Source organism: Trichosurus vulpecula, chromosome 4, assembly GCF_011100635.1.
Source record: "Trichosurus vulpecula isolate mTriVul1 chromosome 4, mTriVul1.pri, whole genome shotgun sequence".
Classification (NCBI taxonomy): domain Eukaryota; kingdom Metazoa; phylum Chordata; class Mammalia; order Diprotodontia; family Phalangeridae; genus Trichosurus; species Trichosurus vulpecula.
The window spans coordinates 30,486,332-30,504,126 of record NC_050576.1 but is presented as its reverse complement, the minus strand read 5'-3'; the positions used below and the strand labels follow the sequence as shown (position 1 = coordinate 30,504,126).

General features: G+C 45.0%; 1 protein-coding gene across 2 annotated transcripts in view; it reads right to left on the bottom strand.

The window, feature by feature from the left end:
* Window positions 1-17,795, bottom strand: part of AGBL4 (ATP/GTP binding protein like 4) — a 799,994-nt gene that overhangs the window by 286,804 nt on the left and 495,395 nt on the right. For both annotated transcript variants that reach the window (XM_036757917.1, XM_036757919.1), the window contains one exon: window positions 17,314-17,530. In XM_036757917.1, the coding sequence (XP_036613812.1) occupies window positions 17,314-17,530 (217 nt within the window). The remainder of the gene's footprint in view (window positions 1-17,313; window positions 17,531-17,795) is intronic.

Below are 17,795 nucleotides of genomic sequence, written 5' to 3'. Positions count from 1 at the left end.
CCTGCATCTCGGTCTTTCCTCATACAGCTCTTTGTGCTGAGGATGCCTTCCCTTTCATCTCCAAAGCAAACACAAACTCTCTGTTTGGCCTTTGAAGCACCTTACAGCTCAGCTTCAGCCAAGCCCGTCTGTCCCAACAAGCCTGGCCTCAGGATGTCCCTGTTGTGGCTCAGGGCCCTGACCTGCGGCCTACAAGACTCCAATCCCATTTCACACTTACTAACTCACTTACTCAATAGGCCACGGTTTCCTCATATGTCAAGTGTGCCTGGAAATAAATATAGGCAAAGAGGAAACAAAATTATCACTTTCTGCAGACGATGATGCCTTGTTTAGAAAACCCTAAAGAGTCCACCAAAAATTAATAGAAACAATGAAGTCAGCAAAGTTGAAAAATATCAGCCGAGTCCACATAAATCACCAGCATTCCTGTGAGTTATCTACAAAACCCAGAAGGAAGAGATAGAAAGGGACTTTCTATTCAAAATAGCTACCGAAGCCACGAGAGATTTGGAAGTACATCTCCTGGGATGTGCCCAGGAACTTTACGAATACAGCTCTAAAACATTCCTTGCAGAAATAAAGATAGACTCAAATAACAGGAGAAACATTAATTACTCATGAGTAAGTAAAGTCAATATAATAAAAATGAGTCATACCTAAGTTAATTTACTTAATTAGTGCTATACCAATCCAACTATCAAAGGGATGTTTTATCGAGTTAAAAAATTAACAAAATTCATATATAGAAACAAAAGGCCAAGAAACTCAAAAGTGATAATGAAAAAAAATGAGAAGCAAGGTGGGGGGAGGGGTCTATCAGTGTCAGATCTCAAACTGTATTCCAAAGCAATAATCATTCAGATGATTTGGTGATGGCTGAAAAACAGAGAGATTGATTAGTGGAACAGATTAAATACCCAACACACAGAAGCAAACAAACACAGTAGCACGGTGTTTGATAAACACAAAGACCCTAGTTACTGGGGTGATGACCCAGTATTGGACGCAAACTGCTGGGCCAACTGGACAAGAAACTAGGTCTAGACCAACATCTCACACCATATACCAAGACAAGCTCCAAATGGGCTCATCGTTTAGACATAATGGATGACAAATGGATGAACAAATTGACTGAGCAAGGAAGAAATTACCATTTGAATCTACGGCTAGAGGAAAAATGCATGACCAGACAAGCAATGGAAAGGACAGCTGAAGGAAATGGGTAATTTTGATTCTATAAATTTAAAAGTTTTTGCACAGGTAAATCTAACAGAGTTAAAATTAGAAGGGAAAGAGGTCCATGGGGCACAGTGGGGGGGGGGGGGAGATCTTTAAAAGTCTCACAAGATATATGAGTTAATACAAATTTACAAAATTAAGAGCCAGTCCCCAATAGATGACTGGTTAAAGGATATGAACAAAGGCAGAAATACAAGTTATCAAAAACATATTAAAAATACTCTAAATCACCAGTCATTAGAGAAATGCAAATTAAAGTCACCCAGGCAGCCAGCATTTTTTAAGCACTTCCTATGCACTGTATAAGTCCTGGGAATACAGATACAAGCAAAAAGAGAGACAGTTCCTGCCCTTGAGAAGCTTACATCCTAATGGGGGAAGACAACATACTACAGGAAGCTGAAGAGGGTGGGGAACGACATGATGAGGAAGACCAGAGAATCCGGCTTAGAAAGGTGCGAAATATGGCTGTCCCAAGCACTTCAAAAGGGAGGTTCCGGGAGGAATTCACCCATGGGAGAATGAACGTCTTCCCGAGTGAGAAAAGGGGAGAAGCGTTCATGAGGAATGCCTGCCGTGCGCCGCGCACCGTGCCAAGCCCGATCTCGTTCGATCTGCACAACAACCTGTGGTGTTATTATCCCTACTGTACAGTTGAGGAAACTGAGGCGAAGAGGTGAAGAGAGTTGCCCAGTGGGGTCACACAAGTACTAAGTGTCTGAGGCTGGATTTGAACCCAGGTCTTCCTGACTCTGATGCCCTGTCTGCTGTACCATCTAGGTGCCTCTAGCTGAGAGGAGCCACAGGGCACAGCGGTAAAGCCCAGAAGATCAGAAACAACCAGAGGTTTCACCTGACACTCATGAGGCTAAGAGGGAAAGATGGCAGAAGAGGGAAACAACAAATATTGGCGGGGCTGTGGGGGGAAAAGGCCATTACTGAAAAGGGACCGTATGCACAAAATCATGTATAGCAGCTCCTTTCACTAGCAGACGTGAACCATAAACCAAAGGCATGTCCTTCTACTGGGGAATGGCTGAACAAATTGTAACACTTGAATGTAAGTAAAGGAAAATTACTCTGTCATCAGAAATGGTGAAATGGACAGTTCCAAGGAAACTGAGAAGACCTTTATGAACTGATGCAGAGCCAAGTGAGCACAGCAAGAAGTTTATATAAGGGCAGAAACATCAGGGAGAAAGTGATCTGGAAAGACTTCAGAGTCCGGCCAATACGATGCTAAACCATGATGAAGCACAGCCTCCGCCTCCTTTGAGGGAAGTGACAGACTGGAGACACAGAGCAGGACATACGATTTTGGATGTGGCCAACATGGGAATTTGCTTTGTTGGACCATGATGAGGGTTTTATATTTCATATTTTTGGTTGTTGCTGCCCTCTGCGGGGAGGGGGGCAATGGGAGCCACAGATTATAAGTGCATAATAAAATAAAGGAAAAAAGGAAAAGAAAACCAAGGAATTGGACTCAGTGACCTCTAAGGTCTTGTCAAGGTCAAGACCTAAGATATTGTCATCTCCCTTTGTTGTGCCTGGAACACACCCTTCTTCACTTCCACCTCTTGGAGTCCCTCCCCGCCTTCTGTCAAACTCCAGCTCCAGCTTCCCCTCTACAGGGGCCTTTCCCCTCAATTACCAGTGCCCCCCCCCTCCATAAACCACTGTATTTGCTTTGTCTATATTTTTAATTCATTTATATGTGTGCATGTTGTTTCTCTAAATAGAACATCTGCCTCTTGAAGGCAGAGTCTGCTTTGTTTTTTCTTTGAGTATCCCCAACTCACACAGTGTCCATAGTAGGTGACTTGTAAAAGCTTAATGATTGACTGTCTTAAGGTCTCTACTAGCTCTGATATTATGTGCTTTGAGGGCCTTCCCGGCTCTGACATTGTATATTCTAAGCTTTCTCCCAGCTCTGCTTGACACTCCCTGGTCCGTGTTCTAAGAGCCCTCCCAGACCTCAAAGTCTCCACACTGTTCTAAGGCCTCTGTCAGCTTTGACATTCTCTAAACTCCCTCCCAGCTCTGACATTCCATCTTGTGTTCTCCAATTTTTTCCTGCCTCAGACATTCTATATTCCAGGAACTTCCTATGTTCTAAGGCCCCCAATAGCTCTAGGCCTCAGTTCTAGGCTTTTATCTCTCAGGGTTTCCTGGAAAATGGAGTCATAATCTGGAACTCTCCCACTCACATTTCTAGCCATTTGCCTTTTTTCCAGTAGAATGGCACCACATCAAGCCGACCTAGTTAGACAAAGTTCCGAAACTTTTAAATATGCATGAATGTTATTGAATGGAATAAAGAGGCTGAAATAAAATGGTTGCAGTGAATATTAATATCTTATTATAATCCAATTTAATGCTGAAAATACGACTGCAACAGAATTTTCTACAACATAAAATCTGGGGAAGAAAATGTCTCCATTCTTTTTTCAGGAAATAATCACCCTTTTCAATTTGAACTGCAGTAAATAAGCTGCAAAGACCAGCTGAAGGAAGGCACCCAAGATAAAGAATTCAGAAAACAATGATGATTGCTGCCCTCCTGGAGATGCTTTAAGCTTGGGGGCCAAGGGGGAGCCTCAGCCCAGGATCTGTGCAGGGGAGGGAGGTCTTTGGGGGATCCTGACAAAGGTGGGGAAGATGGCCAAGTTTGAGTCAGAAGCAGCCTCTGGGCTTGGGGAGGGGAGGGGTCATCCTCTGTCCTGACCTTCTCAGCCCAAGGGCAGAGGCGGCTTGGTGTGGTAGAAAACAGCCTGGTTCTGGAGTGAGAGGAGTCGGGTTCAAATCCTCATTCTGCTGCTCACTCCTGTACAAACATGGGCAAATTCTGGAACCTGGCCTCACAAGAGTGAGCTGGGGAGCTGAGGAAGGGAAAAGGGGGAAACAGGCTCAAGGATCTCAGCAGGACTGTGCTTGAGCCCAACAACATTGCCACTGAGTGGTCTTCATTTGGGGGCCAAGCAGAACCAGTCTGATCATACACAGGATCACAGAGCCAGGGCTCCCTGAAAGAGATAACTCAGCCTGACCACCTCCTTTACCAGTGGGAAAACTGAGGTCCAGGGTAGGGATGCAGGGCCTGAGCTGAGAGTGAGTGCACAAGCCCAGGTCTCTGAGGTCAAATCCAGTGCTCTCTGCTTCTAGAAAATACTCTCCCCTTCTTCTATGTGAGGTCATCTTTGACTCATCTGCCCTCTTCCTTATTCAATTAATGGCCAAGTCCTGTTGATTCTACAGCTACAAAGGCTCTCTCTCCCCCCCTCCCCAGAGGGTTCAGGGGAGGATGGGGCCAGCAGATGCTAAAGCTCTTTCCTAAAAGCTCAGGAGAGGGAGGCACGGATGCTGGAAGGTGCTGGGGATGATCTCCTCTCTTCCCCCATTAGGGCCTCAGCTTCCTTCTCTAGAAAATAAGATGGTTCAGGGAATGACTGCATCCATTCCTTCCAGCTCAAATATTCTGTTCCAAATTCTATGTTCTCTGCTTCAACAATTACTTTTCTGTTCTAAAGCCCTTGCCCCTTAGGACGTTTTATATGTTAAGTTCTTTGGCCTATTCCATGGCTGATATCCCATGTTCCACATTCTAAGGTCCCTCCCAGCTTTGACAGTTTATAGTCTAAAGCAGGGGTGGGGAACCTGCAGCCTCAAGGCCACATGTGGCCCTCTAGGTCCTCAAGTGTGGCCCTTTGACTGAATCCAAACTTCACAGAACAAATCCCCTCAATAAAAGGCCCACATGTGGCCTTGAGGCCACAGGTTCCACACCCTGATCTAAAGTCTCAACATTACAGGGGTCTTATACTCCATGTTCTATGTTCTCAGGGCTCTTCCATGGCTGACATCCCATGTTCCATGTTCTAAGCTTTGATAATCTATGGTCTAAAGTCTCAACATTACAGGGGTCTTTAATCTCTTCCATCTCTGACATTGTATTCTATGTTCTAAGGGCTCTTCCATGACTGACATCCCATGTTCCAAGTTCTAAGGTCCCTTCTGACTCCTATATTTCATGCCCTCTAGTCCCACTCCATTCTGACATCCTCCATTGTCTAAGATTTCCAACTTTTTTGAACTCTGCATTCTAACATTCTATCTTCCAAGATCTCATCCATCTCTGACATCTGTCCATTCCATGATTCTGAAACTTGAGCATACTCAGGGCCAGACACAGAGTTTTTTGAGTAAACCAAGGATGGTGGCTAAACCATTAACCAACATACAACTGATGACATACAATGGGGGCAATGTTTGGTTCCATCAGGTGCATCGCCTGCCTCCCTCCTAGCCTCACACAGCTCCTTCACATCTCATGCCTCCTTATTCCACAGGGGGTCAGCATGAGCTTGGCCCTCCCCAGGCCTTCTAGGTTCCCAGGAGGCAAGCTTGTTCCTGGCAAGTGTCTTCTGCAAGCCCGGCTGCCTCCTGGGGATGAAGGATATGTGCGTCTCCAGTTAATCTTGGCTCTCTGTAGGGAAAAGGCAAACAGTTCCAAGAGAACTGTGATTCATGAAGTGGCCCATCAGAGCAAAGCCAAAGGCATCCAAGGTGGGGGGCAGAGGGGCCTGTTCTGCGCAATGCTCAGGGCAGATAGCATTCCACCAAGCACTCCCGGGGCCCAGGGCAGATAGCATTCCACCAAGCACTCCTGGGGCCCAGGGCAGATAGCATTCCACCAAGCACTCCTGGGGCCCAGGGCAGATAGCATTCCACCAAGCACTCCTGGGGCCCGGCTCACAGACAGAGCAGGCCGATCAGCACTTTCCAACAATTACCCAACTTAAAACTCAGCCAAAAGGGGGTATTGGCATTATTTCCTGTAATCGTGCTGTGGTCCCCGGATCAGTGGAGATGCTCTCAGCTTTCAGCGGAGGGTGACAGACGGTCCAGGACCAAGAGGCTGTTAGCAGAGCAGGCAGAGGATGAATCCACATCCTCCCCTTCCACTTCTCTTTCCAGTCTCACCCTTCAGTATGTCTGGAGCTCAGGCCTTCATCAAGAAAGCCTGGTCCTGGGGCGGAGCCAAGATGGTGGCTGGAAAGCAGGGACTTACTTAAGCTCTCCCGCAAACACCTCCAAACACCTGTCAAAAATGGCTCTGAACAAATTCTAGAGCTGCAGAATGCATGAAATAGCAGAGGGAAACAGGTCTCCAGCCCAGGAGAGCCTGGATGGTTGCCAGGAAGGGTCTATTGCATGATGCTTAGAACGGAGGGCACCCCAGCATGGGCCGTGCCGGGACAGACCAGACCCTGAGTCAGCCAGCTGAAATAGGCCTTGGGGTCATGAAACAGTGAGCTGTGGCAGATTCCTCAACCCACAAACTCCAAAGAGCAGGTTAGGGGGAAACTGTGGGATCGAGTTCAGAGTGGTCCTTCTGCCAGTTCTGGGGGTGGAAGAAGTGGTACAGCGGTAGTGGTAGCAGCAGCAGGAAGCTCCTGAGGCTGCTTCCAGAGCACCAGCATCAACTGCTTCCCTAGTCCCTGGCTCACATGGTTGGAGGAATCTAGCAGCAGATCAGAATGGGAGTGCAAGGAGTGCTTTGTGGGCACAAAGGCAGATTTTCTTGCTATGCCCTGCTTGGATCTGGACTGCAGTCCTGATTGGCAGTTCTTGGGGGAGGAGGAGCGCTGTGGTGACAGAGCCTGGGGTGATGGTGGAGTAGAAGTAGCACTGAAAACAGCAGTGCTTGGACCCTAAAGCTTGGGACAAAGTAATCTCTACTCTACAAGCAGTCATATCCTGACAAAAAGCTCAAGGGTCAAGCAGTTGGCTGGGAACATGAACAGGCAGCAAAAACGAACTCAGACTCAAACTCAGACTCAAACTCAAACTCTAGATTCCTTTTTTTCTCACAAAGAAGACCAAAACATACAGCCAGAAGAAGTCAACAGAGTCAAAGAGCCTACATCAATAAAATAGAGGACTTTCAAGCTTTCTCAATGAAAAGACCAGAGTTGAATAGAAAATTTGACTTTCAAATACAAGAATCAAGAGAAGAATGAAAAGGTAAACAAGAAAGAGAATTCATAAGGGACTTACTAGAGTGAACTGTTATGTTTACATTCCTACATGGAAAGATTATGTTTACATTCCTACAAGGAAAGATGATGTGTGTAATTCAGGAGACCTTTCTCAGTATCAGGGGAGTTGAAGGGAATATAGACAGTGGGCACAGGATGAGTTGAATATGAAGGGATAATATCTAAAAAAATGAAATAAATTTAAGGGGTGAGACAGGAATATATTGAGAGTGGGAGAAAGGGGGAGATAGAATGGGGTAAATTATCTCACATAAAAGTGGCAAGAAAAAGCAGTTCTGTTGGAAGGGAAGAGGGGGCAGGTGAGGGGAAATGAGTGAATCTTACTCTCATCAGATTCGACTTGAGGAGGGAATAACATACACACTCAATTGGGTATCTTACTCCACAGGAAAGTAAGGGCAAGGGAATAAAAAAGGGGGGATGATAGAAGGGAGGTCAGATGGGGGAGGTGGTAATCAAAAGCAAACACTTTCAAAAAGGGACAGGGTCAAGGGAGAAAAATGAATAAAGGGGGACAGGATAGGATGGAAGAAAATATAGTTAGCCTTTCACAACATGAACACTATGGAAGTATTTTACACAATGATACATGGGTGATCTATATTAAATTCCTTGCCTTCTTAGGGAGGCTGGGTGGGAAGGGAAGAGGGGAGAGAATTTGGAACTCAAAGTTTTAAAAGCAGATGCTTAAAAAAATTTCAAAATAACTGTTTTTTGCATGCAACTGGGAAACAAGATATATAGACAATGGGGCACAGAAATCTATCCTGCCTTACAAGAAAGTAAGGGGAAAGAGGATGGGGGGGAGTAGGGTGAAAGAGGGGAGGGCTGACTGGGGAATGAGGCAATCAGAATATATGCCATCGTGGAACTAGGCGGGAAGGTAGAAATGGAGAGAAAATTCGTAACTCAAAATCTTGTGGAAATCAATGTTGAAAACTGAAATATTAAATAAAATCACTAATACTTAGAAAAATTTAAAAAAGAAAAGAAAAGAAAAATTGAAAATCTAAGGAAAATAGAGGACAGAATTGGTTGATGAACCTCTAGCACCTGCTAGAAGCTGATGAGAGCTTCAGGAAGCAGAGCCATGGAGGCCTGGAACTGGGGGTTGGGTAGGTAGCAACTAGTGATGTTTGTCAGCTAAGAACTAGAGCAGCATTTCTTAACCTGGAAACAACTTAAAGGAATTTTCTGATAGCTATTTTAATAAAGTTGGCTTCCTTACAAAAAAGAAAAAAAAGAAACTCCAGTTCTGGGGGCCCCTTCTCCATCAGAAAGTCATCCCTGCCTGGCCAGCAAAAAGGGCTCCCAGAATCCCCTGGTCCTCCTGGCACTGAGGAAAAAGAGACATGAGTCGTTGTTTCGGGCTGGGCTCGGTTGCCCCTGTATGGAGGGGAGAGTCCAGGGGCTCCGGGCTGCCTAGGGCTGAAGAGACTTGCCCAGTACGTGGCAGCCTCCTAAGTGGTCAGAGAGCAGTCTTTATCTCACCTGCCTTTCAGCTGACATTCCTTTAGTGCCTTAAGGCAAGTGTACAAATCCTTAATAAAAACACTATGTGTCTCATTTGATCCTGCTACCAACACCAGGAGGTTACAGGTTTAAGGGATTCCTTTTCCCAATTTAGAGATGAGGAAACTGAGGCCCAGAGAAGTGATTTGCCCAAGCTCACACTGACTAAATAGGTCAAAGAGCTAGGATTTGAACTCAGAGCCTGTGACTCCAAATTCACAAAACACTCTGTACTCCCCCCCCCCATCCCCCCCATAGGGGTAGGGGTTGGACATGACAGCCTCTCAGGACAGCTGAATGCCTGGATGGAAAGTCATCAAACCAGCCCTGGCCAGTAGCTGGCCCTGTGCTTGGCCCTCAGAGGATCCAAGGAGAAACAGACCCCTCTCTGTCCTTCCCCAAGGACCTTACACACAATGAGAAGCAGGGAGCAAGCTGGAGATCACATCCAGGGGGAGCAGGTGGAATCTGGCTGCAGGTGCGGAAGGACGTGGGCACTCTGAGATGAAGAAGCAAAGCCCCAACCAACCACTGAGCAGGAAGAACCAATGACTTGGGAGATTTTTAAAAGGAGAGACTGGCTCCAGTCTCTCTCTTCCCTTTCCATCCACAGATCAGGACTCTTGGAGTCTCTCTCTGGACAGGAGAGACAGGGCTGGTTTTGGACAGGGCTCGCCCCCTTCCTTGCTCTCCCCCTCTCCACCCTTGATGCACAGTGGGGCCTGATCCCAAATGGCAGTTAGCTTAGGAAGGAAGGAAATATGCAACCTACTATGTGCTACGCACTGCACTGAGTGCTTTACAAACACTATTGCAGTCGATCCTCTCAACAACCCTGGGAAGTAGGTGCTGTTATTATTCTACAAAAAAAGGAAAATGATAAACATTGGAGGGGTTGTAGGATAATATGCATGTCAATGCATTGTTGGTGGACCTGTCAATGGTTACAACAATTCTAGAAAGAAATGTGGAATTATAAAAACAAGTCACTAACCAGTGTGTGTCCTTTGAACCAGCTATACCACTACTAGTTCTATACCCAAAAGAGATCAATGAAAGAATAAAAGGTATTTTATAAAAATAAAAATTTATAGCAGCTATTTTTGTGGTGACAAAAAACTGGAAACTAAGAGGATAGCCGACAATTAAGGAATGGCTTAATAAGCTGTGATATACAGATGTAATGGCACACTATCTTGCTAAAAAAAAAAAAGCATCCAGCCATTTTGGAGAGTAATTTGGAACTATGCCCAAAGGGCCATAGGAATTTTCATACCCTTTGACCCAGCAATACCACTTCTAGGGTTGTATCCCAAAGAAATCACACAAGCGGGAAAAGGACCCATATATACAAAAATATTTATAGCAGCTCTTTTTCTGGTAGCCAAGAATTGGAAATCAAAGGGATGCTGTGTCAACAACCTGGCTAGCAGCTTCCGTGGGGGTATAAGATTCACCCACAGCCAGCACCCAGAAAGCTGCCAACAGCACAGGTTCTTTAGATCTGCTTAATTAAGGGAAGCAAGGTGAAGGGCTTGACAAGCTTACTTTTAATTCAAATATCATTCAGTTAGTTCAGGGGGAAAAAAAAACCCACCCTGAACTTCAAAACAAAATGCAAACAAATTACAGACATTAACAGACGTTGTCTGATTCAAGTCCCAACAGATAGTTACCAGAGTTCAACAAAGTTTCAACATCCGGGTTTACAAGCTGGAAGGCTCCTTAACTACAGCTGCCCGGAGTCTCCTCATCAACACCATCTCCAGAGCCCTACAGCAATGGCTCTCTCCTCCCTTCTTATAGGGCTTCAGACATCAAACATCATCTGAATCACCAGAGCTCAGGCTCTGGTGATTGGTTCTTGAGCTTGGCCCCTCCCCTCAGGACCCTGGGAGATTCACATCCACATGGATTACACTGACACCTAATGGGGTTTGGGTCTGGGGCTTAGCACCTAGTAAAGCTCACTGAGATAAATTGAGTCACTCAAAGAAAACAAAGGCCATTCTGGTTACATTCCACCCCTTGTTCTAGGATACATAATCTAATCAGCCATGTATCCTAGAACATACATTGTGATCCAATTACAAAGGAAACTAAAACATATCATTCATAATAAAGCAAAACATATCATTCAGTGACATTCCTAAATATTGGTTTATGATTCAAATGTGATCCACCCCTATGTCAAAGAAAGTTAATCTCTTAAGCTCATAAAGTGTCCAAAGAAAGTGCTTCTTCAGCAGCACACTGGCATCGCAGGCTTCCACGTGGCACCCAAAGTCCCAATTTCAAAGAAAGAGTCCAAACAAAGTTCTTTTACGGTCTGTTCTCCCCATTAAGTTCCAGTCCCCAGTTCCAAGTCTGGAGGGTCTGCTGGGCAATAAAGCCAACAGGGTGGGGTCCTTGGGAGTCCAAGGCACTTCCCCCACCCAAACAAAAACAAATCCATGCCTCCCTCCTGGATCCCAAGCAGCCCAAGCTGAAGGGACCAAAAAGGCAGACTCAGTGCCTTGCTGCAAAGTTTTCATCTTGCACCACAACTGGACTTCAGGCTCCTGGGTTCCAACTCCAGCTGGCCTCACCTGGCTTCTTCTGGAATCCCGATGTAGGTGGTTCCCCATTTTTGTGCTCACCTCACCAAAGTCAGCTGGAAAGCAGCTCACTGCTCTCACCTTTCCAAAGTTCTCATGCAAGTAGTCTCTTGGATCAATATTTTGGCAGCCGCTGTCTGCTTCTTCTTTCTCCTCACCAGCCCCTCCTGCCAAATCTGTAGGAAGGCCATTCTCCAACTCTCCAAGGCCATTCTCCACTCCTGTTTCAAAACTCCATATACAATATAATCTCAAGACTTTCACCCTTTCAGCACAGTGCTCCGGGGCCAGGCTTATCAGCTTAAGCCCTGGGAAGAAGGGATTATCTCCTGCTCTGGGCCCCTGGGAAACCATGCCCAGCACTTCCACCAGTCTGTTTTCCTTCAGGACTTTGTTGCTTCTGAGGCTGCACAGAACCATAGCCACTCCAAGCACAAAGAGCAATCCAAAAACTGGGAAACATTCAACCAGCCCAGTACCCCAACATGCCATGCTTCCTTGTTAAAGCCAGATCCTGCCGACTACGCCATATGTGTCAACAACCTGGCTAGCAGCTTCCGTGGGGGTATAAGATTCACCCACAGCCAGCACCCAGAAAGCTGCCAACAGCACAGGTTCTTTAGATCTGCTTAATTAAGGGAAGCAAGGTGAAGGGCTTGACAAGCTTACTTTTAATTCAAATATCATTCAGTTAGTTCAGGGGGAAAAAAAAAACCCACCCTGAACTTCAAAACAAAATGCAAACAAATTACAGACATTAACAGACGTTGTCTGATTCAAGTCCCAACAGATAGTTACCAGAGTTCAACAAAGTTTCAACATCCGGGTTTACAAGCTGGAAGGCTCCTTAACTACAGCTGCCCGGAGTCTCCTCATCAACACCATCTCCAGAGCCCTACAGCAATGGCTCTCTCCTCCCTTCTTATAGGGCTTCAGACATCAAACATCATCTGAATCACCAGAGCTCAGGCTCTGGTGATTGGTTCTTGAGCTTGGCCCCTCCCCTCAGGACCCTGGGAGATTCACATCCACATGGATTACACTGACACCTAATGGGGTTTGGGTCTGGGGCTTAGCACCTAGTAAAGCTCACTGAGATAAATTGAGTCACTCAAAGAAAACAAAGGCCATTCTGGTTACAGATGCCCATCAATTGGGGAATGGCTGAACAAGCTGTGGTATATGAAGGTAATGGAATACTATTGTGCCATAAGAAATGGGGTTGATACGGATTTCATAACAACCTGGAAAAACCTACACGACATAATGCTCAGTGAGCGGAGCAGAGCCAGGAGAACATTGTACACAACCACAGATATATGGATTCCATGAGGACCAACCCTGACAGACTTTGCTCCTCTCAGCAACACAAGGTGCAAGGACAATTCCAAAGGACTCACGATGGGGAATGCTATCTACATCCAGAGAAAGAGCTATGAAGTTTGAATGCAGATTGAGGCACACTTCATGCTTGCCTTTTTTTCTTCTCTTTTGTTTTTGGGGGTTTTTTTGGTTCTGTTTCTTCTTTCTCATGATTCATTCCATTGGTCATAATTCTTCTCCACAACTTGACTAGTGTATAAATTGATTCAATGCGAAGTTATACGTGGTAGTTATATGAGATTCCATGCCATCTTGGGGAGGGAGGGGAGAGGGAGGGGAGAAAATCTGGAACTCAAAATTATGTAGAACCATGTGTTGTAAAATAAAAATTAAAATTAAAATAAAAAAAGCAGGAAATAGGTGATTTCAAAGAGAAATGGAAAGATTTGTATGGACTGACAAAAGAGTGAAGTGGGCAAAACCACAGAACCGATTTATACTCTAACATTAATATAAAAATGAAGAGTTTTAAGGACTTTTATAAACTGATAAAAATGAAGTGAGAATTAGGAGAACAATTTAAACAATAACAACCATATTGTAAAAAAAAAATAAACAACTCCGAAAGCTTTAAGAACTATGATCAATACAATGACCAGTCATGATTCCAGAGGACTGATGATGAAACATGACAGAGAGGTGATAGATTTAGGGACAGAATGAGACATGTGTGTATTTGTATGCAGTCATTAAGGGAATTTGTTTTGTTTGATGATGCATACTTATTTCAAGAAATTTGTTTTTTTTCTTTTTTTCCCCAAATAGGAGAGGGGGAGAGAAAATTAATTTCAGTTAATTTTTACAAAATAAAGAAGTGGCGGGGGGGCAGGTCCTACAGGTGTGAAATGTTGCATGCACTTTCAGATGAAGTCACTGCATAATTACTTTTACTAACTGTTTTACTTTGTTATAAGAGTAAATGTTTATAATGCAAAAAACAAAAACACAGCAATGCAACTTTTAACAAAAGGAAACAAATAGCTGTCCCATACCTGATTTCTACTATACATTAAGTACAGGAATACCTATTTCGTGCTTTGGGGAGAACCAAGGAATGAGCTAGACCTAAGCTATAAGTAGGTCTTCATTAGGCTTTTGGGGTAGGGGAATTGAGAGTATAAGGAAAAGCCCCTGATCCTTTGTTGAGGTTGTTAAGCTTCCCTGGGACTGATTCTGGTTACCCTGTGCATTGATCTAGAGAAGGCCCTTTATTAGAGAGGGAGAGGGCATGGTACCCCCGGCCTCTGGGCCAAACATGTTTTAATTATTAGATAATTATAACACAATTAACATGTTAGAATATAATGTATCCTCAGAAAACAAGGGTCAATCCAAGGGGTGAGAGATTCCAAGTAGCAAGAATCACTTCTAAATGGGAAAGAGAGGGAGGAATCAGGGATAGATTTATGGAAAAGGATTCATTTTAGAGCTGAGCCTTCAAGGAAGAAAAGGATTTTAAGAGACAATGAGAAGGGCAGTTGAAAGGGAGGCCTATACAAATGTAGGCCAGATGGAAATGCCAGGAGAAGAAGAGGGAGCAGCTCCTGCCCAGTCTGGCTGGACTTTGAGGGCATGGAAAGGAAAAATGGAAAGCAAGGCTGGAAAGGAAGGCTGTGGCCTATTGAGGGTCCAGGATGCCAGGGGAAGGAATGTGCCCAAAGGGCCTGTGGGTGCTGCTTCTGGCTGGGAGAGGGATGAGCACATGTTTCTTCATTTCCACAGCTGGCAACGAAGAGCCGTCTAGTTCCAGCCCCAGCATCTCCGCCTCCTTCCCACCCTACCCCAAGCTGGCTGTTTGCTTGTTTACCCTCTCATCTTGTAATTATTTTGCCTCCAAATTAGAAGGGGGATTAACTAATTACAGCCTTGTCTGGCTCCTTTGGAAGTAAGAATTGTTCATCCCTAAAAAGGGTGCATTGCAGGATCGTGGGGATGGGAGGCCACGCCTCCAGGAAGGTCAGTCTTGGAGCTCACCCTGGCCCTAAAAAGCTCCAGGGCACCTCACTATCCATAGGAACTTGATTCCCACCCCCTCTGATCCCTCTTTTACAATATTCTGGGAGAATCATTCTCCTGAAGAGATCATGGAATAAGGGATCTCAGGGAAGGATTCCTATGGGATCTAGAGCTAGAAAAATGGCAGATATTGGTAGGGAGCACCCACAAGGCTTGGGGAGAGGAAGAAAAGATGCATGTAGACAGAAGATGGATGACGGAGTTCAGGTTGTATGTTTGTCCTTCGTTTTCAAAGAGGACCATGACATCAGGTAAATGATGACATGATTTGCAGTTGACTTTGATTTGAGTGAGGGAGTGAGTGAGGTCACCAGCCTCACTTTCTTCTCCAGAGACATCTGGATCCAGTGTCCTGATATTCATCAGGATGACTGGAGGTGACCCAGGAAGCAATGGGAGACCCCTGGCCCTTTTAGGCTAAGTTCAGGGGACTATCCATGTCACGAAAGTGGGTACTGTGAAACAGAACTGGAAAGGTGGGCGGCTCTCAAGAGCCCTAAACGCCAGGCGAGGGTAACTGCATTTAACCTCTGGAAAATGGGGAGCCACTGATAAGCCACCAACAGCTTTGAAGGAAAGTTGCTTTTATATTTTCTAACAGATACACTAACAATGAGCTCTGCTTTGCATAAATAGCAAGTTTCAAGAAACTACAATGAGTTTACCAAGGATGGGCTATTGGTCACTTGTTGAGTCTAAAATGAACAGACCTTGATGCTTCAAGGATTTGACTCTGTTTATATAGGCACTGCCTTTGTTGATGGAAGGCTACAGCCCCTCTACATCTTAGCAGCTGGTATTGGAGAATTTCTGTGATTAAATTTTTAAAACTCCAGTAACAGAGCCTTCAAGAACCCAGGGTGACCTCCATGCTACAATGAGGGACTTCACAGTGGTAAAAATAGAAATATTTTCTGGATTACATGTAATTTATAGTCAAGAATTCGATCAATTCGGTTCATTAATATGGGAACTATTATATGTAGGTCAAAGAACAGAAGTTTCAAAGACATTGGAAATATCTGGAAAATGAACACGTTTAAATTGTTGTGAGAAGCACGTAAGGTGATGCACATAAAGTGGTTCACAAACCTTGAAGTATAATATAAATATCAGTAGGTTTATTATAGTTGTAATTAAGCAATAAATATTCTAATTTCTCTCATCTAAAAAAATTGTGATCAGGGGAGTGGCATGGTCCAACCTGTGCCTTGGAAAAGTGACTCCTGACTGAATGAGCAGATGTGAGGGTCTCAGAGGCAGCCCTGACTGGTCTCTAGAGACATTAGGACAGAAAGGGCCAAGTCAATAAACAGCCCTTTAGTGGACCCACTGGAGCCAAGGCTTTGGACCAGCTTCCCTGGAAGCAGCAAGACGATCCCCATATAAACCAGCAGAACAGAGACCCTTCTTCTGGGGATCTGATCATTCCTAGAGGCCTATGTGCCCAGGAGTTATCTATCCTGAGCAGTATCCCTGGGTGTATAGGACATCAGACCATCGAATATATTAATGGAACTTTACCTTGCATGCTCTCATAGACCCTGCCTTTGTCTTGTGCTCTCTGTCTCTGTTTCTCTCAGATATTAATGGGACTCTGCCCTTGTGTGCGCTCTCATAGTCCTTGCCTTTATGTTGTTTTCTCTGTTTCTCCCTCATGTGTGAGCACATATATGCTCCTCCCCCTTCTTCTAGAGTGTCAATAGTCCGAGGCAGACAGACCTCTTCATCTGCGTCCCAGGGAGAGAAAGGACACCCAGAAAGGTCGATGCTCAGGGATATAGACAGGTTTGTGTCCTGAGGCAATGGTCATTGACAGGAAGCAGCTCCAGACTGGTCTGGCTAGAAACATGTGAAGGCATAGCTCCGAATCCTATCTCCTTAATCACCAGGATAAGAAAACTGCCACGTATAGCCCTAATGATGTTGTTTATTAAAGATATAAGCCTGTTTGGCAAACTAGCAGCTGCCTATACTACTCTCTCACAACAAGCTATTTCCTGTCCCATCATTAGCACTTAACAACATGACTAGTTAGGTCCCTCGGCATGGGTTGAGACAACAAAGTACAGGAATTTCAAGACTGACATATATGAGGGATCCTGCATATGCATCAACAATATTGGGGATCCACAGGCAATAATTAAGAGCACAGAAAACGTTGCCAGGGACCCTGCTGTCACTGACCTTGATACCCAATCTTCAATGCCCAGACTTTAAGGGTTCTCCGTACCTAAGACCTCAGGCAGCGCAAAGCATGGTCTGATGAACAAGACATCCCCCATGTATACCCACAACAAGGGAATTTGGCCACATTAGAAAAAGCTATCCAAGTAACAAGACCTCCCCTCAAAACCTCACCCCAAACTCCAAACCACAATATTTAGATCAATTGAAATATCACTTGGTGTTCGTTCTCTCTCCCTCTCCCTCCCTCCCTCCCATCCATCACTGTAACTTCAGTAGAATAGATTATTCCAGAACAAACACCGGGCACTTACCACACTCAGTCCCAGCTTCTCCCGGAAGAAGTAGTCCATGTTTCTTTTCTGCAGGCTGTCTAGATAGTGCTGGAATCGGGTGTACGTGTATGGGTAACAGTAGGCAAACTGATAAATGTCATCTTCCCGGTCAAAGCAGAAAGCAAAGGACATCACATAGTTCTTGCGATGGTCTGGGCAGCGGTAATAGTACACATTTTTTGGTGGCAATCGTTGCCTGAAAGGAACGAAGCAAGAAATATGAGAATATCCAACTCTCATTCAAGCTGAGCAATGAGGAAAATGAGACTGAATGCCTGGGCTCAAAAAACTGTTCATGGAGCAGCCAGAGAAAGATGGACCATAGCTCATTAGAGCAAAGCGTGGATTTAGGATGTCAGAGTTGGAAGGGGCTCCAGGGCATGGAATAATCGAGCTGGCATGGACCTTGAAAGAGAGAACATAGAGTGCCAGAGCAGGGAGTCCTTTACAACATACAACAG